We start from the raw sequence: 22,072 nt of genomic DNA, 5'->3' as shown, positions 1-22,072 counted from the left end.
TAAGTAAACAAGTAAAGACCAAGTATACAGAAAGCCTTGGAAAATTGTTTTGTCCCATTATACTTGCTCTATTACACAATAAACTAGACGCAGATATGTGGCCAGATTCTCACATCTTGACTTACAACAGGTGAGTCCAAATTTATAGTCCTAATTCTGCAGATTAAGAGGAACCATGAAGGAGTGTTTGGCACATTCTCTTCGGACCACTCTTCTGGGGTTGTAATTTGACTGCAAACTGGAACTCTCATGTCATTGTTATACCCCAGACCATGTCAGCATATGTAATGCTGTGATGGCTGAGGCAGCGCTGACGAGGGTATGTTTGATATGCACTGCGCAACGCCCAGGCCCTTTGGGCAAAGTCAGTGGTGGTGGTGTAGGCAAAGCACGTTTGGGGGCTTGCATAGGAGGAGCCTGCAGCCAGCCTGTCTGAGAGTTTGTAGTTCACCTTGTAAAATCTATTGGGGGAATACAGGCTTATGATCGAACGCTTCTCTCATAAAGAATGGGTCTCACCAAAATGACTCCCTTGAGGAAATCACACATGGCAAAGAACTGTTTGTGATTGTATGTATTTACTGGTATGTGCAGGCAGGCCAGGATGCAGCTGTTATGAGGCACCAGCCCTCTGACACATGCTGAATCAGGCAGTGCCGATAAAGAGGCATGGGAAAACATCAGCCCATAGTCTCCTGGTAAGCTTTTTAAAGCTACTTAATCTCATTTTTTTCTGCAATTGTGTTCAGAAATACAGTCCAACAACCCCAGCCATGTGAGTGACACATTGCATTATAACCTTCCAGAGACCAGGTAATACAGAACCAGACTAGTGAAAAAAGAACATACCACTGATCTCTAAGAGATGGAAGCATGGTCAAAATGGTTTTTAGTATATGTGTGTATAATAATAACTACAAGGAACATCTGTTTAAAAATGTCTGTATAGAGATTTAAAATTGAGCTGACATTTTAAAATGCTACTTGTTTAATTGATGTATTACAGAACATGTGCAAATCACTTCAAAACCAGTCAGTTACAGCAACAAGTATAAAACCTCTTCACTTAATTTCATTATTTGCAAGGTTTATAAAAGTAGCTATGAATATTAGCAGTGTGTTTTCAAAGCTTGCAAATACTAAATGAAGCATCCAGCATGCTAGGCCCAGTACTCACTACAGTGCACTTAACCCATACTTCATATACCTTTTATTCAATTCTTTAGATGACTAGAGGAGGAAAAAAAGAAATGTATTAACTGTTTTTGAAACCCTGAAAATGTTGAAGTGCCACTCATCTAACAGTCTTGCTACTCTTCACAGACATAAAATACACACAGCTTTATTGACTTGATGTTGTCTGGGATGCTGCTTATTCACACCAGCACAGAATTTGGTTCCTTAAGAATATTCCACTTCAAAGCTCTGGCTCAGCAGGCTGTTAGAGTCTAAATCTGATTTTAAGCTCCTGAGGGGTCAGTATTCAGTATCCAGGTTTAAAGACCAGAGAACAGTCAAATACTTTTGTAAACAAAGGCTTTTGCAGAAAGAAATCACCTGCACATAAAGAACACTTAAATCCAAATTTCAGCTGAAATCTCCTTCATAACTTTTTATTACTAGAAGATGGGTGAGATCTGTAGTCATGGTGTGAGAGTTTCTCCCATGCTCCATGAATCTTCACCTAATGTTTCCTGGCTCATGGACAGAAAAGTTCCTGCCCTTTATCACTGACAGAAAGGGGCAGGGAATCTAATAATTTTCACCAAATTTCACCACAAAATAATTTCAGATTACAAAGTTATCTTTCTGCCAAAGCACTGATCCAGTACCTCACAAGGTTCAGGAAAATAAGCTATATTTTTCATCCATCCCAAAATCTACCACAGCATTCACTTGGTTACAGGATACTAAGACATTGCGTAGCTTGGAGCAGGGGAGAAAGCCAAATATTGCTCCACCATTTCTATAACTGCTGGTATATGGGCTGCAGGCTTGTATTTAGAAAGCTGTTTTATTTTGCATGAATGATCAGTCTTTAGACAGTAATTTGAACTTTTCATTTCTTGCATCCCAGGATAGTTTCTCTGGAGTTTCCAGACTATGTGCTAATTCCGTAACGGGAGAAGATTATTGTCCCAGAAATCCCATCCCCTTCAAGACTGCTGATACACTTCTACAGAGGAGAAAGTGCCATGGCTCAATTATAGACAAGTCTTGCAGCACAAGAACAATCTTGGTGGACCCAGGCCATTAATGATTAACCTGCAAGACCCTCTGAAACGACTTTACAGCTGATAACTGTATGAGCTAAGTAACTCCAGTCATGCAGATTCACAGGGGATGATTTTTACATCCAGAAAGGACCTTTACAGACATGTACCTCACATGCACATTCATAAACCTAGCCCATCGTCGTGGTTTAACTCCAGCTGGCAGCTAAGCACCACACAGCTACTCACTGTTTTTCAGCAGTAAACATTTATCACAGCCTCAATAATTTGAGTTGATAACTATTGTCTGTGTCTGCTCATTTAAAAAAAAAAACACAGAAACCCCACAACCCAACAACTCCGCTTCAGATAATTTTCAGTTACACTTTCTTATTTCACCTATATTTTTCATACAGTAAAGTACCTTTTACTCTAACATTTCTTACTCCTCAGTGGATAATTAATTCTGGATGAATTATCAGACTGTCTCTTAGCCTGTTCTTCACAAAACAAAACAGAACCATTTTAATGGCATAAGTCACATTTTCATCCTGTGCATCATCTTTGCAATTCTCTCTGAGCATTCACATGACAAAAGCAAATGATCTAGCAGTTTCGGAGTGGAATAGCTGAGCTTGCAGGATTTAGCTATCTAGAAAAAAAAGGTAAGGTAAATAACTCATTCTCAGCCTAGGTACAGTATAAGTGCTTTCCTAACTAGTATCATAAAAACTACAGTATGAAAGCCACTTTTACTTACATTTAGGAAAACAAATCCATCAAGTTCTTCCATTTCTTTTACTGTTGTCTCCAAAGCTTCCTTTGCTGAATCAACAGTTTGCTGGAAGTTAACCATCTGCTCATACAGGTACTCCATTTTCATCTTCTTTACTTCCTCAAAGTTCTCTGATTTCTCATCATATTGTGCTACCACTTTCTTAAGCATCTCTTCATTCTGCTTTTCCAATAACTCTGCATTTTTCTTACAGTTTTCCTGCAAAATAAAAACAAATGTAAATTGATCTGCAGAATAAAATCACAACATTTAATGAATATACAGAAATTCTCAATTACCCATACATGAGCCATCCCCCAGACTCCTTCTGGCATCCTGACAAGCTTTAAGACAACTTTATTTCTGTAAGCAAGCTCATCTGGGAGAAGTAATGCTAGAGAAATACATTAAAAACAATGGCAGATTTTTTTTTTTTACTGTTAGTGGTTAAAATTAAACTTCTATATTTAAGCATTGAGACAGGAAATCTGACTACAAAATAGCTAAAAATCCATACTTCCAACTGAAATTAAGACAGTCCTCAAGTCTTAAGAACTTGCGCATTAAGAACTTAAGACATTGGGCAACTCATTTAGATGTTTCATACAGGATTCTAAATAAAGACACAGTGTGAGCTTTTTATAAGCATAAACAAAATTAGGGGAACTTTTTCCTCCAATGCTTGCCAGTCACATATTCCACTTTGCAATAATGTGCAAAAAAAGCAATCTTTTTCTTCCCCTAAAGTTAACACCTTCCAGTGGGAGAAGTCAATTTGAGGACTGGAGAAACAGCCTCTTTTAGTGGAAGCTATGACACTACAAAACAAGGCAAGCATACCTTAGAAGTAATTTTGTAGTGGGAAAGAAAACTAGTGTGATAAAACACTGGACTTACCTCAACAGAGTTAAATAGCGATTCAATATCACTCACAAACTGTTCAATCTTCATTGACTTTTCTTCCAGTGCTATTAGCAATTCACTTAACTGATCCTGAAATTTAAAATGTTTCAGTAACATAAGCATGTTATTTTATAAAGCTTTTACATGGAACTTCTTTTAGGTGAATGTTTTTGTTTTGCCATGAGCCACCATTGGAACAATTGCTAAATGAAGTTCAAGTATCGCCCTGGCTACAAAGACAAGCACAGATATAGCAACTGGAACGGTCACAAAACTGTTTCCAAACCAAAAAAAGTGAGCTCAGTTTGACAAGGTGCTGAGTGTCTATACAAGTTGTTGAACGTTATGAATTCCAATACAGCTTTGCTAGAGACTGAGGGTACTCTGAGCCTCATGAGGGTCTTCGAGAGATCACAGGAACAAGTCCATAAAAAGGAAGACAATGCAGGTAATTATGAAGCTAATAGATTATGCAGTGTCATGATTTTTTAATCAGAATTTTAAAGATATTTCCTATAGACCAGAATTCATCAAAACCATTGGTTGGATTAGGTGTGGAAACAAAAGCAGTCCAAGGGACAACAGGCATCAGAGATGACTCAGAACTTTTTCTTAGTCCTTCTTGACCTTTTGTGAAAACAAGCTGGCTATCTGCTTAGGTGCCATTTATAATTTATAAAAATACTTAGTTTTAATTAGCTGGCATAAATCTAAAAGGAAGATTAACTTCCTTTGGTAACAGCTTCCTATTATGGCAAACTTCTACAGCTAGATCTGTTGAAAACTAGCATATGATTTTCCATGAATTATAAATGTCACATTGGACTGTACAATTGAAAGCTCACTTTATAAATATTTAGGGCCAATCACCAAAATTCAGAGGCAAACTTCTGTTTGTCAAGATAACCTATAAAATCTGACAGATGCCATCCATAGCTCATTTCATTTACTGTGAAGCTATGTTCCTACAGTTAAAATTCAGGCAAGAAGCATTTTGCTATCTTAATGTTTTCTCAGTAATTATACAGAAGTAACAAGAAACATACAAATGCCATCCCAGAGTAACCTGAGCCCTAAGTGCTAGAGATCACATGAAGCCAAGCTGGTGTCGTGGCCAGATTTAATATTGGCTTCATGTCTGTGCCCTGCAGCCAGGGAGTGATATAATGGAATGTTTATTTGCGGCTTAACTTGACTCGCTGCAATGTGGGTACATTCAAGGGATGGCTGGGGTGTGTGACTTTATTACTTGACTTACTTCTAAGTCAAGCATGAATGGCCATATATAAAAAGCAGCTCTGCTGTCATACATCTGCACACCATGGAGATAGTTTGTAAATACTGATCTTTGAAACTGCCACATTGACTTCTCCTACTTTTAATTTCTCTTTTTTGCATATAAGTTAACATAAAGATAACATAAATACCATTGATAAAAGCTCTTCTGGAATTTCAGTGAAACTACACAAAATCTCTGTTACCATCAACCAAACAAGTGCCAGGAAAGAGACCTCGCCTTTCAGATACTGGAGTGAGATTAAATAGCTGGTAACCAAGAAAGGAACATCTGTATACTTGTACATGAACAAATCCAATATGGGAAATGTGAGACATCATATGCATGCTGTTTTCACAAGCAGAACTGCAATTTAATGAAGAATAGCTTCCACAGAAGTGAAAGCATTTTCACTAGTATTGATAGCAAAGGACTAAGCTACTGAAATGGAGGGCATTTTTATCTATCTTTTAGAGTGGTACAGCTTAGAGATAGTGGGAAGAAATTGAACTTGCTAAACTCTTACCTGCGCTACAGCTAAAACACTATTGGCACAGATGAACATGAACTGAACAGAAGATGAGGATGGCATTTCAACAAAACTGTGTAGTGTAAACTGTGTAACTCGTCTAACGTCTCTGAGCAACCAACACATGTAACTGGAACAGAGAACACTTTATGGTGATACTGGTCCCTACATATGGAGGTTTCTGTACCTTCTCAAGTGAAATGAGCTGATGTTACTAAAACTTTCTTTTCATAGAAACAACACTCTTCCCATTTCTCCCCCTGCACATACAAACCAGAACACACTTACACAGGTGAGAATGCTAAAAGATGAAGTCTGGTAACAGCTACATATAAACAAGGTCATTCAAACTTCTGAACAAATAAAAACATCAGCTTAGCAAGCCTAGGACTCCAGAGAATACCTTAATAAGACAGTGTCCCTTCAAGATCTCTAACAGGTGTTTAGGAATAGTTTTTATTTTATAGATATTGTGACTTAGCCTCTGAACTACTCTCTGGAGTCTGACAACACAGGAGGTCTGGAGAAATTAGCCTCAGTAGCTCCATCCCTTACCCAAATTAATTCTTACCTTCATCTTGGTTGCAGCATCATCTAGTGTTGTGACTTCATGGTCTTTATGTTCTCCAAAAAGCTTGTCAATAGCAGATATTGGGCGTTTGCAGTGGTAACAATATGTGTCTGCTTGTGCTTTCTTTAGTTCTCTTTGTGGGCTCTCAACTTGAGGAATGTTTGTTGCTGATTTTTCAGGATACATCACCACAAAGCCTGAATCTTCAAGCTCAACAGGTGTTCTTTGCTCTGGCTCATTAACAAATTCATAACTATCACCAGCTTGCTCAAAGGAGTCCCTGTCTTCAAATAATAGCTCCTCATGTGTTAATTCTGATGATATTTCATCTTGCAAAAGTTCTTCTTGTGTAATCACGTCATAGTCCATTGACTCAGCGAGATCTTCATCAACATCAGGGTGCTGCTTCTCCCTTTGCAAGTCTGGTTTCTCTGTTTGCTGAATGGTAGGGACACAGGAAAGATTTTCCTGAGTATACTGATCATCTTCACTATCTTCAACAGGAGTCCTGACATATGGGACATATTTTTCCATTTGAGGAACTACTGTTATATCATGCTGTTCTTCCTGCTTATTACCAGCTTCTTGATATGCAGCTCGCTGATAATCCACTAGTTGACTATACGCTTGATGACTTGATTGCTCTGGCAACTCCTCACTTGTTTCTACAGGTACATTTTCTTCTTCTCTTTGTTCAGTGGTATCAGTTCTTGCGCCTGAAAGAATTACTTTGCTTCCAAAAGGAATGGCATGCATTGGTTTACAAATTGTTGCTTGAATGTCACTGTCAACCTGGACTTTCTCTCTCTCCACAACACCCCTTTCTGGCAGAACCTCAGTTGTGACATGTTGAACATCACCAGACCCCTGCTTGTGTTTGTCCTCTGAACTCTGAAATGAAATTCCTCCACTAAAGGACTCATCCTCTGGTATCTGATCCTTTTGAGGCCCTATGGCCTTACTTGGAATTTCATCTTTAAGAATGTATTTTTCAAAATATATTCCCGTTCCATCATCTGTGTCTGAATTTCTACTAGGGAAAGACGCATTAGAATTAGCACTTTCCTCATCAGAGGGAGTCTCATCCTTTTTCTTTTCTCCTACTGCTTCTGCATAGAGGTCCTTGTATAAAAATGACAGAGCAGGTGGCTCCTCTAGAAGCTCTGGATTAACTGCAGCAACAGTGGTAGGGAACAACAAAGATCGTTCTAGCACTCCTTCTTCTGAATCAAAGAGTGGGGTCCCTGGTGACTTGGGTTCATCTTCTACATTTGTAACCTTTTTACTGCTAATATCAGTTGATTTCTGCAGAGGTAAAGGGTTTGGAGCATCTGCATAGGACTGCATTTTGCTTTCTCCTTTCACAGTACCATAAAAGACTTCATCCAGATCCTCAAGTAAGGAAAACTCCTCTTCCAAAGTACCTACCTCAGCACTTTCTTTAAAAGACGTGGCTTCTTCCACAGGTTCACTGGGATCTTCTGTCACAGGAAACAATGAACTCGGTTTTTCAAAATGTGGTTTAATGGGGGATTTGTCATCAATCAATGTATACTTTTCAAAATAATCCATATCGGACATACCATTATTACGATCCAACACTGCATTATTGTTGTTTTCTGGCAACACGGGATTTTCTCGTTGGGTTTCTCCAGTTTCCTCAACATCATCATTTTTGACCAAATCTTTTAGTTCTTGGCTTTCAGGCCTTCCCAACACTGAGCTTTCTGAAATTTCTGTGGTTCCAGAAGCTAGGGCTCTGTGGTCATCATCAGCTAATTTTCTTTTAAATGAAGGATTTGTTTCTAAGTATTCTAGTTTATCTGGCATGTGTTTACTTTCTTCTTGATCAACTGAAGAAATATGCGTAGGAGCATGAATATTGAGTATTTCATAACCTTCTGAAATTATATTAAATAGATCTTTTTGTTCAGCAGTCTCTGGAGGACGCTGACTCTCTTCTACAATGCTCGCATGTTCCATTTCTTCGTCTTGTCCTCTCAGGTAATGTTCAGGCACTTCAGACACTTTGTCTACCTCCGGATGTTGCATTGCTTTCATTTTTGTAGGGTTTCCAATGCCAGTTTCATGCTCTGGAACTTTGTCTGGACCTGGATTATCTCCTACCAGAGATGGTAAATCATACCTTTGCATTCTCTGACTAGTGTCTGGGGACAGTCTGTGGGAAATTTCACTTGACACTGAATCAAAAACTCTAAACGTATGTCCTTTATTCTTTGTAGCACCATGAACTGTAAGTTCTCTGCAACTTCCAGCTAGGAATTGTTTTGATCCAAAACCAGAAGCTTCATTTGGAGAAAGCTGAATTCCTTGCCTGTCTACTTCTGCAGCTCTTACTGGACTAATTGAGCAAGCCTTCATCTCTTCTGCCAGCCAGCTAGCTAGCCCAAAAGATGGAATATCTGGATTCTGCTTTTCATCAGAACTAGAGCTAATGGACTTCATTTCTCCTGAAGAAAGTCTACCCTGTTCACCAGAATAATGCTGAGTTTTGTGTGTTGCGGTTTCATAAACAATATCTGATGAAACAGCTCCCAGATGCTGTAAGGTTGTATGCCTTTGGTCTGCAAAATACTGTTGCATTTCATGTCTATCCTCTCCTTCAGTACATATGCCTGAAACTATGTTAGACTGCTTTCCAAGCAGGCCTACTACATCAGATAAAGATGATGGAATGTTTTGTTTCTCTTCATCATCAGTGAAAGCCACCAATACTGACTTTTCAGGTAATGTATGAAAAGGTACAAATGAATCTGATGACATCGCTTGCTGGTCTGCTACAGCAGTCACCTTTGACTCTGTAGTCAACGACCTTGGCACTGTCTGCCCATCAGGTTGCATTTCTTGCTTTTCCTGCTCAGTAGTGAATTTGGGGGGACTTCTTAGCTGCTCTGATGACAAATATTTAGTGTCCAATGAACGATTTTGAGATTCTTGCTTGTCTTTGTCTTGTGTGTGTGCTAGAGACATATTCTCCAACTGCACTGTGTTCAACCTTGCTGCTTTAGGTGAACAGAGCTGAATTTTTTGCAATTCTTTTTCATCATGTGGTGGAATTAGATGTTTACACTCTGATTGTGCAGACTGGGGAATAAGTGGCTGCATGCTTTGCTTTTGTTGTTCAGCAAGGGACCATGAGGGAATCAAATACTCAGAGGCTGGTTTTGAATAAGGTGGAATTTCTTGCTGACGTGTTTCATCAGCTGAATAAAATGGAACTGAAGGTTCAGACTCTAGTTTTGAAGGTGCAGTTAAATACTCTTGACTTTCTAGAGTTTCTGCTTTATGTGTAGAATATGATAAATTTAATTGTTCAGAATCTAATTGTGTAGCTGTGTGGAAATAATGTGGAGTCTGTTCTCTTACATGTTCAGCCTCTGACTGTGCAGCTACAGGCACACGTAGAGGATTTTTTGTATTCTCTGCTTCTTTGCTTGCAAAGAAGAAGCCTGACTCAGGCTGGGCAGTTTCTGACTGCTCTGTTTGACAGTGGGTGTAAGATAAATCTAAGTGCTTGGGGGACAGGCCTTCAGTTACAGGTGAAGACTTTGGACTTCCAGATGCTGTTAGTTCAGTAAGAGATGAATACTGTTGAATTTTTTGGCACTCTGCTTCCTCAGTGGAAAAGGATAAATCTTGTTCAGTTTTCAACTGAGCAGTTAGAGATGAGGTAGCCCCAGTGTCTCGCTTCTCTGAATGTCCTGCTCTCAGTGGGGCCATTTCATGCTTTTCTGCTTTGTCAGTAGGTCTTAATAAATCTGATTGTTCAAAGTCCGTTTGTGCAGTTCCCTGCTCCTCAGTCCTGCCAAAGATGTATGATACAGAAAGTGTTTCTGGTTGCTCTGTTTCAACAACAGAGTACTGCAAGTTAATGCACTGAGGTTCAGGTTGGGCATCATCCCTCCTCTCCATTTCACCCATGAAATATAATGTCTCTGGATGCTCCAGCTGGGCAGTCTGTGGTTGTTCTGCTTTGCCATAGGAGTACAATAAATCTGGTGGTTTCATTCCATGAGTCTCTGCTTTGCTAAGAGAGTATGACAAATCTGGACATTTTGATTTTTGTTGTTCTGGTTGCAACTGTTCTGCTTTTCCTGTGGAATATGAAAAATCAGAAGACACGAACCCTGCTTGTGCAGTTTCCTGTTTTTCTGTTTTGCCAAGTGAATGTGATAAACCTGGTTGGACTAAGCCTAACTGTGAAGCTGCTTTCTGCTTTTCTTCACCAAGGGAGTGAAAAAAGCCAGGCTGGGACATTCCTTTTTCATCTAGTTTGCCAAAGGACTCCAAAAGCTCTGACTGTTGCAGTACTTCTTGGGCAGGTTGTGAGTGCTCTGATTTGCCAGCTGGATACGATAAATCCATTTCTTCCACTGGTTGTTCAATTTCATGGTGCTCTTGATGACCAATAGAATATAACACATCTGGATAGTTTGATTTCTGATGTGTATCTTCTTCTTCTATTTCTCTAACAGGATAAGATAACTGTGGGTGTCGCAACTCTGGCAATACCATTTCTTGTTCTCTTTTGCCAGAAGAATACAATGAACCTGTATGTTCCAGTTCACCTTGCGCAGTTTGCATTTCATCTGTTTTACCAAGGGCATATGTTAAATCTTGTTGCCCTAAGTCCATTTGTGTTGCTTCTTGTGACAGTGTTTTGCAAATGGAATACAATATACTGGGAAGTTCCTGCTCTGGATGTGCCATTTCTTGTTGCTTTGTTTTTCCAATGGGATGGGGTGTTACAGGCAGCTCTGATTTCCGTTGTGTAGCTGGTGGCTGCTCTACTGTGTCACTGGAATACGACAAATCTCGATGCTCAACTTCTAGTTGTGCTGTTCCCTGCTGTTCTGTTTTGCCGGTGAAATGCAGCAAGTCCTGATGCTTTGCTTCCACTTGAAGAGTTTGTGGTTGCTCTGTTTTCCCAGGGCAAGATGATAAATCTGGTTGTTCTAACCCAGGTTGTGTGGTTTCTTGTTGCTGTGTTTTATCAGTGGAATGTGATAAATCTGAATGCTCCAACTCTTGTTTTGCCATTTCTTGTTGCTCTTTTTCACCAGAGGAATACAAGAAGTGCAGGAATTCCCCTTCCAGTGGGGCCCTATTTGGTTGCTCTGCTGTGTCATGGGAACTTGAAAACATCGGCTGTTCCAATTTCAGTTGTACTGTTTCTCCTGGGTGTAATGTATAGCTTCCCCTCTCCTGTTTGACCTCCAGTTGTGCACTTCTTTTTTCTTCACTAACAGAAGTGGACAAATTGGGGTGCAGTACTTTGTCTGTGGCATCTGAGACATCTGGATGTTCAGACTCCAGTGGGGCAGCCCATGATGGCTTTGTTTTGACAAAAGAATGTAACAAATCATGTTCTTTCAATTCTGGCTCTGTTACTTTATGAGGGTCTGCTGTGCCAACAGAGAATGACCAATCTGCATATTCTGATTTTGCTTGGGAATTTTGCAGTCCTTCTGTTTTCTCCATAGAGCACTGCAGCTCAGGATGTTCTGCCTGCATTCCTGCACCTTCCCATTGCCCTGCCTTGCTGAGAGATGATGAAAAATCACCTGGCTGTTCCTGCTTTGGTTGAATCTTTTCTTGTTGCCGTACTGTGCCAGTGGAATGCAATAAATCTGGATACTCCAAATCCACTTCAGCAAATTGTGGTTGCTGTGTTTCACCAATTGAACATGATAAATCCATAATTTCTGCCTCTGGTTGTATGATTTCATGGTGTTCTAATCTGCCAGCAGATAAATCTGAATGGTTTGATTTCGTATGTGTAGTTTCTTGTTCTGCTTCAGTAACAGAATAAGGTAATTGTGAATGCCCCAATTGTGGCTGTGCTTTCTCACCTTGTGCAGCTTTTTTGAAAGAAGGCAAGAAGCCTGGCTGCTCCTCTTGAGCCGTTTGTGCTTGCTCTGTTTTGCCAGGCCAAGATGATAGATTTGGATTTCCTAACATCAGTTGTGTAGTTTCTTGTGTTTGTGTTTTATCAATGAAATATGATAAACTAGGATGCTTTGGCTCTGGTTTTGCCATTTCTCTTTGCTCCGCTTTTCCACTCTGAGGTGATGCATCTGGAACTCCTAGTTTCTCTTCTGCAGCTTGTGGATGGTCTGCTCTGCTGACAGACTGTCCCTCATAAGGGCATCCCAAGGCTGTGTGCTCCATCCCTCGCTGCCCCACTTTCTCAGTGGGGGATGCCAAGTCTGCGTGGCCTAGCTCCAGCTGGACAGGTGGGATTTGCTCTGTTTTGTCATGAACATACAACACATCTGGCTGTTCCAACCCCAGCTGGGTTGTTTCCTTCACTTTGTGGAGGGAACATGCTAGACCAGGGTGTTCAGGTTTCAGCTCTGCAGTTTGCAGTCCTCCTGCTTTGAAAACAGAATAAGGCAAGTTAGGATGTCCCTGCCCTGGTTCTGCCATTTCTTCTTCTTCTGCCATACACACAGAATGGGCCAAATGTGGAATTTCCACTTCTGGCTGAACCATTTTCTGTTCTGCTTTTCCAAAGGAGTAAGTTTGCTCTGTTTCTTGTTGTACTCTGGGTCGCACCTCTGTGTTGTCCAGAGGATATATCGCATCAGTGTGCTCTGCCTCTGGTGGGGCCACTTCATCATCCGGCCTGTCAATGGAAAATGGTAAACCTGGTTGTTTCAAGTCCTCCTGGGCATTTAATTGCTCTGTTTTACCAGGAGAATGTGATAACGTTTCTTGCTCTAACTGCTGTTTTGTGGCTTGCTGCTGCTTTTCTCTGCCAACAGAAATTTTTCTGTGTTTCTGATCCAGCAGTACTACTTCTTGTTGGTTTGTCTCATCAGCGGAATGTGACAAATCAGGATGCTTCACTTCCCATGTTGCAATTTCTGGCTCATTTGCTTTGCCAGGGGAGTATGTCAAACCTGGGTGTTTCAACTCTATTTGTGCAGTTGTTGGAGAAGCTCTTTTTCTGGCTTCTTTAGGCAATCCTTGATGTTTAGACTCAAACTCTTGAGTTGCTTGTTCTTTGGTTTTATCAAAGGAAAATGACAAATCTGGATATTTTGAATCCAATTGTGAAGTTTCTTGCTGGTTTCTTTGGCCATCAGAACATGACAAATTTGGGTATTTAGATTCCACTTCCATACTTTCATCTTGTGTTGCTTCACCCAGGGTTCCTATTGAATCCAAATGATCTGATTGTCGCTGTGTTTCTCCCATGGAGTATGAGAGCTGTGGATGTCCTGGCTCCTGCTCTACGATGTCACCTGGTTTTGCTTCACCACTGTCGCATGAAAAATCTGGATGTTCCATCACCAGTGGTGCAGTTTCTTGTAGTTTCAAACGAGATGGTAAGGTTGGATGTTTCAATTTTTTTTGTTGTTCAGGTTCATGAAAGAAATATGACAAGTCTGGATATTCTGAACTCATTTCCATTTCCAGTGGAGCTTCTTTTCCGCTGGATGATGGCAAAAATATGTGCTCCAGCTCTGGACGTACTATTTCTTGTTGCTCTGTTTTGCCAGTATAACGTGAAAGAAATGGTTGCTCTGATTTGTGTTCTGTCGTATCCTCCTGCATTTCCGTACTTATATAAAATGTCTGTTCTGAATATGCTGGCTCTGTTTGCATTTCTTCTTGCATTTGTTCACTGAAAGTATATGGCAAAGATGGATGCACTAACTCTGGCTGAGCTATTTCTTGCTGTGCCAAATTAATTTGGTCTATGACCTGTGGCTCTTCTTTCCTCCAGGTTTCTGACAAATCTGAATACTCCATTTCCATTTGCACAGCTTTTTGTTGGGCTGTTCTCTGCTGTTCCAGCTCTCTTTGTACTACATCTTGTTGTTCCATCCTGCCAAAGGAATATGATATATCTGGCTGGGCCACATTCAGCGATGGTGGTTCCTGTTGCTGACTACCAGCAGTGGAACAGGAGGGAAGTGACTGCTCCTGCTCCATTTGTGCCATTTCCCAGGGCTTTGCTCTGTCAGTCGAATATGAGGACCCCAAAGATCCTGACTCCACTCCTTCTTGCATTACTTCTCCAGTAGTAAATGAGAAATCCCTATTTCCTGAAGCTAGTTGTACATTTTCATGTTGTACTGTTTCACTAATGAAACATGAAGGCTCTGGACCTTTTAAGTCTCTTTGTACAGCTTCCTGTGCTATTTCTCCCTGGGAATATGGTGAATCTGCTTGTTCCAACTTTGGTTGCCATATTTCCTGTTGTTCTGTTTTGCCAGTGGAATATGATGTCTCTAGCTGTTCTGCCCTCAGCTGTGAGGTTTTATGTTGCTGTTGTTTTCTGGCAGAATATGACAAAACTGGATGCTCTGACTGCAGTTGAGTAGTTTCTGCTTGCAGTCCCTTGGCACAGGAATACTGCTTACCTGCAGGCTGTGAATCCTGCTGTACAGGCTGTGGCTGTTCTCCTTCATCACCAAAATATGACGTAAGAGAATCGTCCAAATCGGCTTGTGTCAATTCTTGCTGCTTTGTTTTATTCGCGGAATATGGTAAATGTGAACATGCTGTTTCCAGATACCCAGTTTGCTGTGTTTCAGCCCTTCTGGTGGTATCAAATATATCTGGATGTACCAACTGGAGTTCTGTAGTGTTTTCTTTCTCTGCTTCTTGCATCAAACATGATAAATCTGAAGGTACCAGCACAAGCTGTGCTGTTTCTTCTTGCTCTGCTTCTTCAGGGGAATAAGACTCTAGCTGTTCCAGTTTAAAAGGAACAGATTTTTGTTTTTCTGTTTCTTCCCTGGAGAATAAAAACTCCTGATGTTCCATTTCCAGCTGTGCACTTTCTGATTCTACCATTTCTTCTCTGGAATATGAGAAATCTGGGTGCTCCATCTTCAGTTGTACACTTTCTGATTCTCCAATTTCTTTGCTGGAACATGAGAAATCTGGATGTTCTGTCTCCAGCTGTGCACTTTCTGATTCCTCCATTTCTTCCCTGGAAAAAGAAAAGTCTGGACGCTCCATCTCCAGCTGTGCACTCTCTGATTCCTCTGCTTCTTCCTTGGAAAAAAATTCTGGATGCTCTTTCTCCAGTTGTGAACTCTCTGATTCCTTTGTTTCATTCTTGCAATATGAGAAATCTGGCTGCTCTCTCTCCAGCTGTGCACTTTCTGATTCCTCCATTTCTTCCCTGGAAAAAGAAAAGTCTGGACGCTCCATCTCCAGCTGTGCACTCTCTGATTCCTCTGCTTCTTCCTTGGAAAAAAATTCTGGATGCTCTTTCTCCAGGTGTGAACTCTCCAATTCCTTTGTTTCTTCCATGGAATATGAGAAATCTGGCTGCTCTGTCTCCAGTCGAGCACTCTCCAATTCCTCTGTTTCTTCCTTGCAATATGAGAAATCTAGATACTCTGTCTCCAGTTGGGCACTTTCTGATTCCTCCACTTCTTCCCTGGAAAAAGAAAAGTCTGGATGCTCCATCTCCAGCTGTGCACTCTCTGATTCCTCTGTTTCTTTCATGGAAAAAAGCAATTCTGGATATTCTGTTTCCAGTTTTGCACACTCTGATTCTTCTGTTTCTTCCCTGGAGTATGAGAAATCTGGATGCTTGGTCTCTGGTTGTGCACTCTCCAATTCCTCCATTTCTTTCCTGGCATATGAGAAATCTGGATGTTCTGTCTCAAGTTGTGCACTTTCTGGTTCCTCTACTTCTTCCCTGGAAAAAGAAAAGTCTGGACGCTCCATCTCCAGCTGTGCACTTTCTGATTCCTCTGTTTCTTCCTTGGAAAAAGGGAAGTCCAGATGCTCTGTCTCCATCTGTGTTCTCTCTGATTCTCCAATTTCTTTGCTGGAATATGAGAAATCTGGATGCTCCATCTCCATTTGTGCACTCTCTGCTTCTTTGCTTTTTTCAATGGAAAAATCAGGGTGATCCAAATCTACTGCTTTATTTATAGCTGAAGTTTTCTGAGTTTCTTCTGTTTCTGTGAGAATAGGATATGAAATGCCAAAATATTTAGAATCTATCTTTCCAGGAATAGGTGAACTTTGTTTAATTCCTTGCTCCTCTGTTTCCTGAAAGGAGGAAGAAAAGTCTTGGTCAGACTTTGTTTGCCTCTCTAAATGAACATTTTGGGTTTCTGGTAATGGGGTCTTTTGACCCTCTTTTTTTTTACCAGAATACAATAGACCCGAAGGCTCACTTTCTGACAGTGCAGTTGCTGATGAATGACACTCCGTTTCTCGCTTCTCTGTTTCATCTACAGAATATGGTAAAAGCACATGTTCAGGCTCAGATTGTGCAGTTTCTGATGACTGAGGAATAATATCCTCCTGTCTTGTTTCAGACAGACTGGAATATTTGGATTTAGCTGATGGAGCACTAGGTAAGTAGGACTGAACTGCTGACTTCTGTGCTTCCCTCTCAGGATGTTCTGACACAGATGCTGTAGGCAAAATAGGTTGGGTACTTTGTCTATCCAATTCATTAACAAAATCTGCTGAAACAGACTGTGGTGCAGAATCAGGCTGAATTTCCTGCTGCTTCGGTTCGTCGAGATGATCTGATGCTGTCAGCAGAGATTGGTCTGGTTTCTTGTTTGCATTTTGAGCTGAGGAAAGTGGCACTTGTTTCTCTGATTTATTATCAGACTCTAAGGAAACAGAGGTTGTTTGCTCGGTTATTGATGTTTTGGCTGCAGGTGAATAACTTTGCTGGTTCCTGGCTTCTTCAGGAGGGCAGGACTTCAGTGAATGTCCTGATACCTGATTTGGAGTCTCTGAAAGAGATTGTCTGTCTTTTCTTTCTTCATGTTGAAGAGTTGTTTCTGCACCAAAGCTTGAAAATCTGCTTGGTTTATCTTTCATTTTAATGGGTTTAATATTTTCAGATGAAACATCATCTTTATTAGTAAGCTCTTTTTCAAGAGGCATTGTTGGTGAAGAATAGCTTTGATTCGCATGTGCTGTGGGTTGTTGTCTTTGCTTCCTTCTTCTCTCTGATGGTGTTTCAAGATTTCTACTTCTTGCTCTCTGGAAAGGTTTTGGATGTGTTGCTTCTGAAAATGAACTGAACTTCTGCAGTCTTTCTTTTACTGATGTTTCAAGGAACTGTTCAGAATCTCCTGAAACTGAGCTGCTTCTCTGGATTCTGGTTTTCTCCAGTGTTTCAGGGGCTGGCTCAGTCCCTCCAAAAATTGAGTTAAACAGCTGGATTCTAGCTTGTACTGGTCCTCCAAGAATCGGCCCTACTTTTCTCAGTCTGCTCTCTCTAAATATTGATCTTATCGGAGCACGTTTTACTGGCTCTTCTGTGATGTTCTCTAGATCTTCTTTGTCGTCCAACATTTCCTCATCTATGTCTTGTGCTTCCACCTCTTCAACATTCAACACGGAGGCCTGCAGATCTCCTAGAACAGTTCTTGGTTCTTGCCTCTGCATTTCAGAAGAGTCACGTTTTTTATTGCCCTGGCCTCCCTTCAGGCTTGTAGCCATCAGCACCCTATTTGAAGATTTGCGTTTCCTTTTCCGAACAATCTTACCTTCATCCATAATAAAGATAACTTTTCCTGGAGGAGAACCTACTGGTGAACTTTCCATACTGTAAAGATCAGAAGTTGTACTAGTTTCTGAGGCCCAGGGAGTAGAACATCTACTCGAGCCGGTTTCCCAGGTTATCCCACTATCTTCACTTTGAACTGTTACCATAGAAAAGGAAGGGTTAGTCATGATGTACTGCAGCTTGGGTTTCACATCTTCGCCTTGGATAAGATCTTTTAAACTAAAAGCAAAAACAACAACAGAAAAAAAAAGCTGTAAAAACACATAACAAATTAAATTATTGCAGTAAAATCTAGATTTTTGCATTAAAGCAAAAATACTTTTAAAAGTTGTAAAAATAATGCATGCGCATAAATTTTGAAACACAAGCATAAGCAAAGTCATATTTCATCTGACAAATGTATTTTAGATAAATTTTCGTAAGGTGCATGTTGCAAGATTAGTTCAATGAAGGGGAGGTCTTTAAGTGCTCTTGACAATGCAGGAAAATCAGTCTTTGATCTGACTTTGTTTTGCCAGTGTGAGATTGAGCTGATTCTGGGGCTATTCTCCAGTGCATGGTTATCTCACAGTATAATGTAAACCTTGCATTAAACACTTATAAGATACTGTCAGTGTTTTAATAGCACTCACACTTGCTTTGCCCAAGTATAAATGATTATACAACGCTCAAAGAAGGAGAGAATCTATCCACTAGTTTGTTACTGTCTTCTCATATGTTTCATCCTCTAAGCACTCTACATACTTAACAAAGTAATTTAGAATACATTCAACAATAAAAATATACTGAGCCCTCCCCATATGAAATAACAATGTTTTATAAAGCTAACTTTAAACCTTATGATATGTAATCAGTACACTATCATATGCTGCAATCAAATCTCTCTCAGTTAAAAAAAAAGGCTGGAGAAATATTTTCTGGGAAGCTTTACAAAAAAAAAGGCTTAGAAATAAGAGTGTAAAGAATAGCAAAACCAGTTAGAAGACATTATTTTTTTTAAAAAAAAAAGTATTTTTAGGGCTGCAAAAGTTATTGGAAAAAAGCATAGAAAAGGTAATCAAAACAGTCAACCCCAATATTTCTTCAGTAGACAGTAGTTCATTTAGGGAAATTGTATTAGTAGCTGATGGAAAGAAAGGCAGAGTATCTGCTGACAAAGGCAGAGGCTTAAGTAGAGCAGAAGAAGTGGTGAAGTCTCTGTCACTCCCATGATAGAATGCAAACCTGTGGCCACACAACGTCCTATTTCTACTTAAACAGAGGCAAGGGTCACTTTCTAGGTGATTAGGATAAAGCACTTCGTCAACAAGAGTGAAGAAATCTAGCTCCTTGCCATGGGATTGGAGAAGCAGGACCCATCTGATCAACTGGCACAGGCTGCGACCCAGCACCACGTGGGTGCCAGAGACGCCTGAGGTCTGCAGAGGTGGGGGGACAGCCCTGAGGAGCAGTCAGCATCGCCCCGGAGGGCACTGAGCGCCTGGCAGAAGGCAGAGGTCTTTGAAGGAGAAGATGAAATCCTGGGAAGAGCCATAATTGCTCCATCAAGCTAATCCTCTGAACCATATGGTTTTTGTAAAGGACACTCAGCAAAACTGCTCAGTAGCTATCAGAAACAAAAAGGTAATCCTGATACTAGCCATGCTGGTCCTACCTTTCCATGAATTTGCTCTCTAGAGCACCGAACAAGAAGAGCTGCCCTGGGCTGGCCCATACTGAGGTCTATGCAGACTGATGCACAGACCATCTCATCTCTGATGTCCTTGGTGCTACATGAAGACTGAAGTCACCCTGTGGGACAACAGCCTGACCAGGCAGTGGTGGGACAACATGGTATCAAATTCCACTGATGGGGCTTAAAGCCAGTTGTGGTGACTGGGCTGGCCTGGAGACCGTGACTAGCAGGACAGCTTGGACTAAAGCCCACAATTCACAGCAAGTCTGACAGTGCAATACTAAGCGATCACATCTTAGCCAAAAAAAGCCCCCAAAACAGCCCTCAAACAGATACAAACCCCAGGATGTACAGCTGATTATCTGCCTTGGTGCAGTACTCTCTAGCAACGCTAGCTCCATAAGGTAAAATTCACAGGAAGAGGCAAAGCAAACAATTCTATACCAACTTTGCTTCTAGCTTTTCCTTTGCCAGTTTCATGGCTTGGCATTAGGTTGGCTTGGGCATAGCAAAATAAAATAAAATAAAATAAAATAAAGTAAAATAAAATAAAATAAAATAAATAGCAGTAGTACTAAGGAATATTTCAAGTCTTATTTTAGTCCACAATAACAGACTAATCTTTTTTTACATTTTTCAACTTCTAAATCACCCTATATATTTTTAAACCAATTTTTCTGCACTACCTGGTGTTATTAAATAAAACCCCATGCAGAACAGAGCAGCACTCCCACTTCAGCTGATACTAGTGAATAAGAATGGGCTGCTCTGGCTCTGCCTATGCAAAAAGCTTGAATTATTCACATCATTGTCTCATTTCCAAGGTTGCGGTCACAGTCCATATTCCTCTACAGTGCGATGAGATGCTGCTTTACATTTTTAAGACTGGAATGAAAGACACCTAAGTCAAGCATTTCCTTCCAATATAATTCCAAATGCTGCCCTAGTTTTGTATACAATTTGCATGCTGCAGAGTAGTAGCTGAAAGACCCCTCTCTAGTCAGAGGAAGCATCTATCATTGCAAAAAGACATTTGCAATGTTTCAGGTCCATAAATGCAGATATGAAGCCACCAACATCCCAGGACAAAAGCCAGTGCTGCCTTTTTTCCACGTAGACCTTCCACATGCAATCCTGTCGGCACGTGTGCTGTCAGTTTGTTATTTCACTGCTAGGACATTGACTCAAGCCTTTTCTAGTTCCTGAAGACACTGACAACTGGTTTTGTGCTTCCTGTCATAATAGCTCAAAACCAGGTTTTCCTTATCACCTCCTTCTGCTTCTCACAGCCCTCTGCTTCTCACTATGACTTCCGTGCTGTGTCCACTGGGATTTTGGGTGTCTAGTCCAGCCTGGCAGGCTGGGCACACATTGCTTTACGCATCATACCAGGGAAGAAGTTTTCACCTCCCCAGCTGCCAGAGCAGTCGTGTTCAGATATGCTGAGTGAGGTCTGTCCACCTGTGCTACACAACCACCGTCACGGAGAAGCGCAGCCAGCCCATCAGCTTTCTAAAATCCTCCAGTCCTGGCAGCATCAAAATTTGTTGCTGTTTGCTGCATAATACCTCGCAAGCTGAAAACAACCCAGATAAAATGACCAAGATGTGAAGCTGTGGCAGTGGCCTGCACTGACAAGATCTCTCATTCCCTGAAGGCTCCTACTTCAGCCCTGCAGGCACAGTGCAGGGGAGTTGGAAATTGGTATTTGCCAGCTTGCCTTCGCAGTTGAAGGAAATACTTTATTCTTCTGTGTTTGTGTTTTTGTTCTGTACGTTCCTGTAGTTTCTGCCTTTACCACACTGCCCCTTTCCCCCTACAGCAATCAGTATGCTCAGCGAGGTCTCTGCCTATTGCTCTGCATTTCCTAGGGCTGTAGCTCATCCATCATCTTCTTCAGGGTAAGAGAATTAGGAGCTACAGAAAGTCACTATTTTAAACCTAGCCTTTCACTTGTTAACCTACTGCTAACTTCCTTCAGTGTTAATGATGCCCCTTCTGGCAACACAGTGGCTCATGCATGTGTCCAAATTCAAATGAGTAATTATCTGAAAGCAGTAAGACGGCTGCCCCCTCTGCTACAAAGCTGATTTTTATTAAGAGTAGCTGGGAGCCAGGAGCTGGTCCCATCTCACACTTTCTATTCCACCCTGATGCTTGCAAATGTCTGAGAAGGGACACGACCTGCTGCAGCACTAGTCTCTTTTGCAGACATCAGGTCATGGCAAGGCCCGGTGGCATCGCCAGTCACACCTTCAGATGCTGCTTGAGAAACCACAGCATCTTCGTGCCCCAGAGGTCTGCCTCGCTCCCATGTTCTGGATTCTCCACCACACAGGTCGCGGAGGGAGCGCAGGTATGGAACAAACGCTTTGGTCTGGGTGGGAGACTTCCTTTACACAGTGATTTAACCACTTTGTTGAGACCTAATGGGGACCTTCTCGAAGTCTGTGTGTTATTTTAGATCCAAACTGCAATACAGACCTTTATCAAGGACTCAGGGTTACCTAAAAGGCTGAAAAGAAGCAAAACACAGGATGCCTGGTTGCAGCCAGCGGCAGGGGCCGAGACGGGCCGTGGGCTCGCCGGCCGCA

At 41.2% G+C, this 22,072-nt stretch overlaps 1 protein-coding gene across 2 annotated transcripts in view; it reads right to left on the bottom strand.

Annotated features, from left to right (window-relative positions):
* The window catches only part of CMYA5 (cardiomyopathy associated 5), a 48,861-nt gene that overhangs the window by 22,663 nt on the left and 4,126 nt on the right, over nucleotides 1–22,072 (bottom strand). The window contains exons 2-6 of one of the 2 annotated variants that reach the window (XM_030005076.2): nucleotides 15,136–18,022; nucleotides 6,268–15,069; nucleotides 3,886–3,981; nucleotides 2,974–3,207; nucleotides 1,208–1,230 (exon numbers count right to left, since the gene is read on the bottom strand). In XM_030005076.2, the coding sequence (XP_029860936.1) occupies nucleotides 1,208–1,230; nucleotides 2,974–3,207; nucleotides 3,886–3,981; nucleotides 6,268–15,069; nucleotides 15,136–18,022 (12,042 nt within the window). Of the gene's footprint in view, nucleotides 1–1,207; nucleotides 1,231–2,973; nucleotides 3,208–3,885; nucleotides 3,982–6,267; nucleotides 18,023–22,072 lie in introns of both variants that reach the window. The other variant, XM_030005075.2, reaches the window with a different exon arrangement.

This window comes from Aquila chrysaetos, chromosome Z (assembly GCF_900496995.4).
Source record: "Aquila chrysaetos chrysaetos chromosome Z, bAquChr1.4, whole genome shotgun sequence".
NCBI classification, from domain to species: Eukaryota; Metazoa; Chordata; class Aves; order Accipitriformes; family Accipitridae; genus Aquila; species Aquila chrysaetos.
The sequence above is the reverse complement of the archived record's forward strand: the minus strand, read 5'-3'. Positions and strand labels throughout refer to the sequence as shown.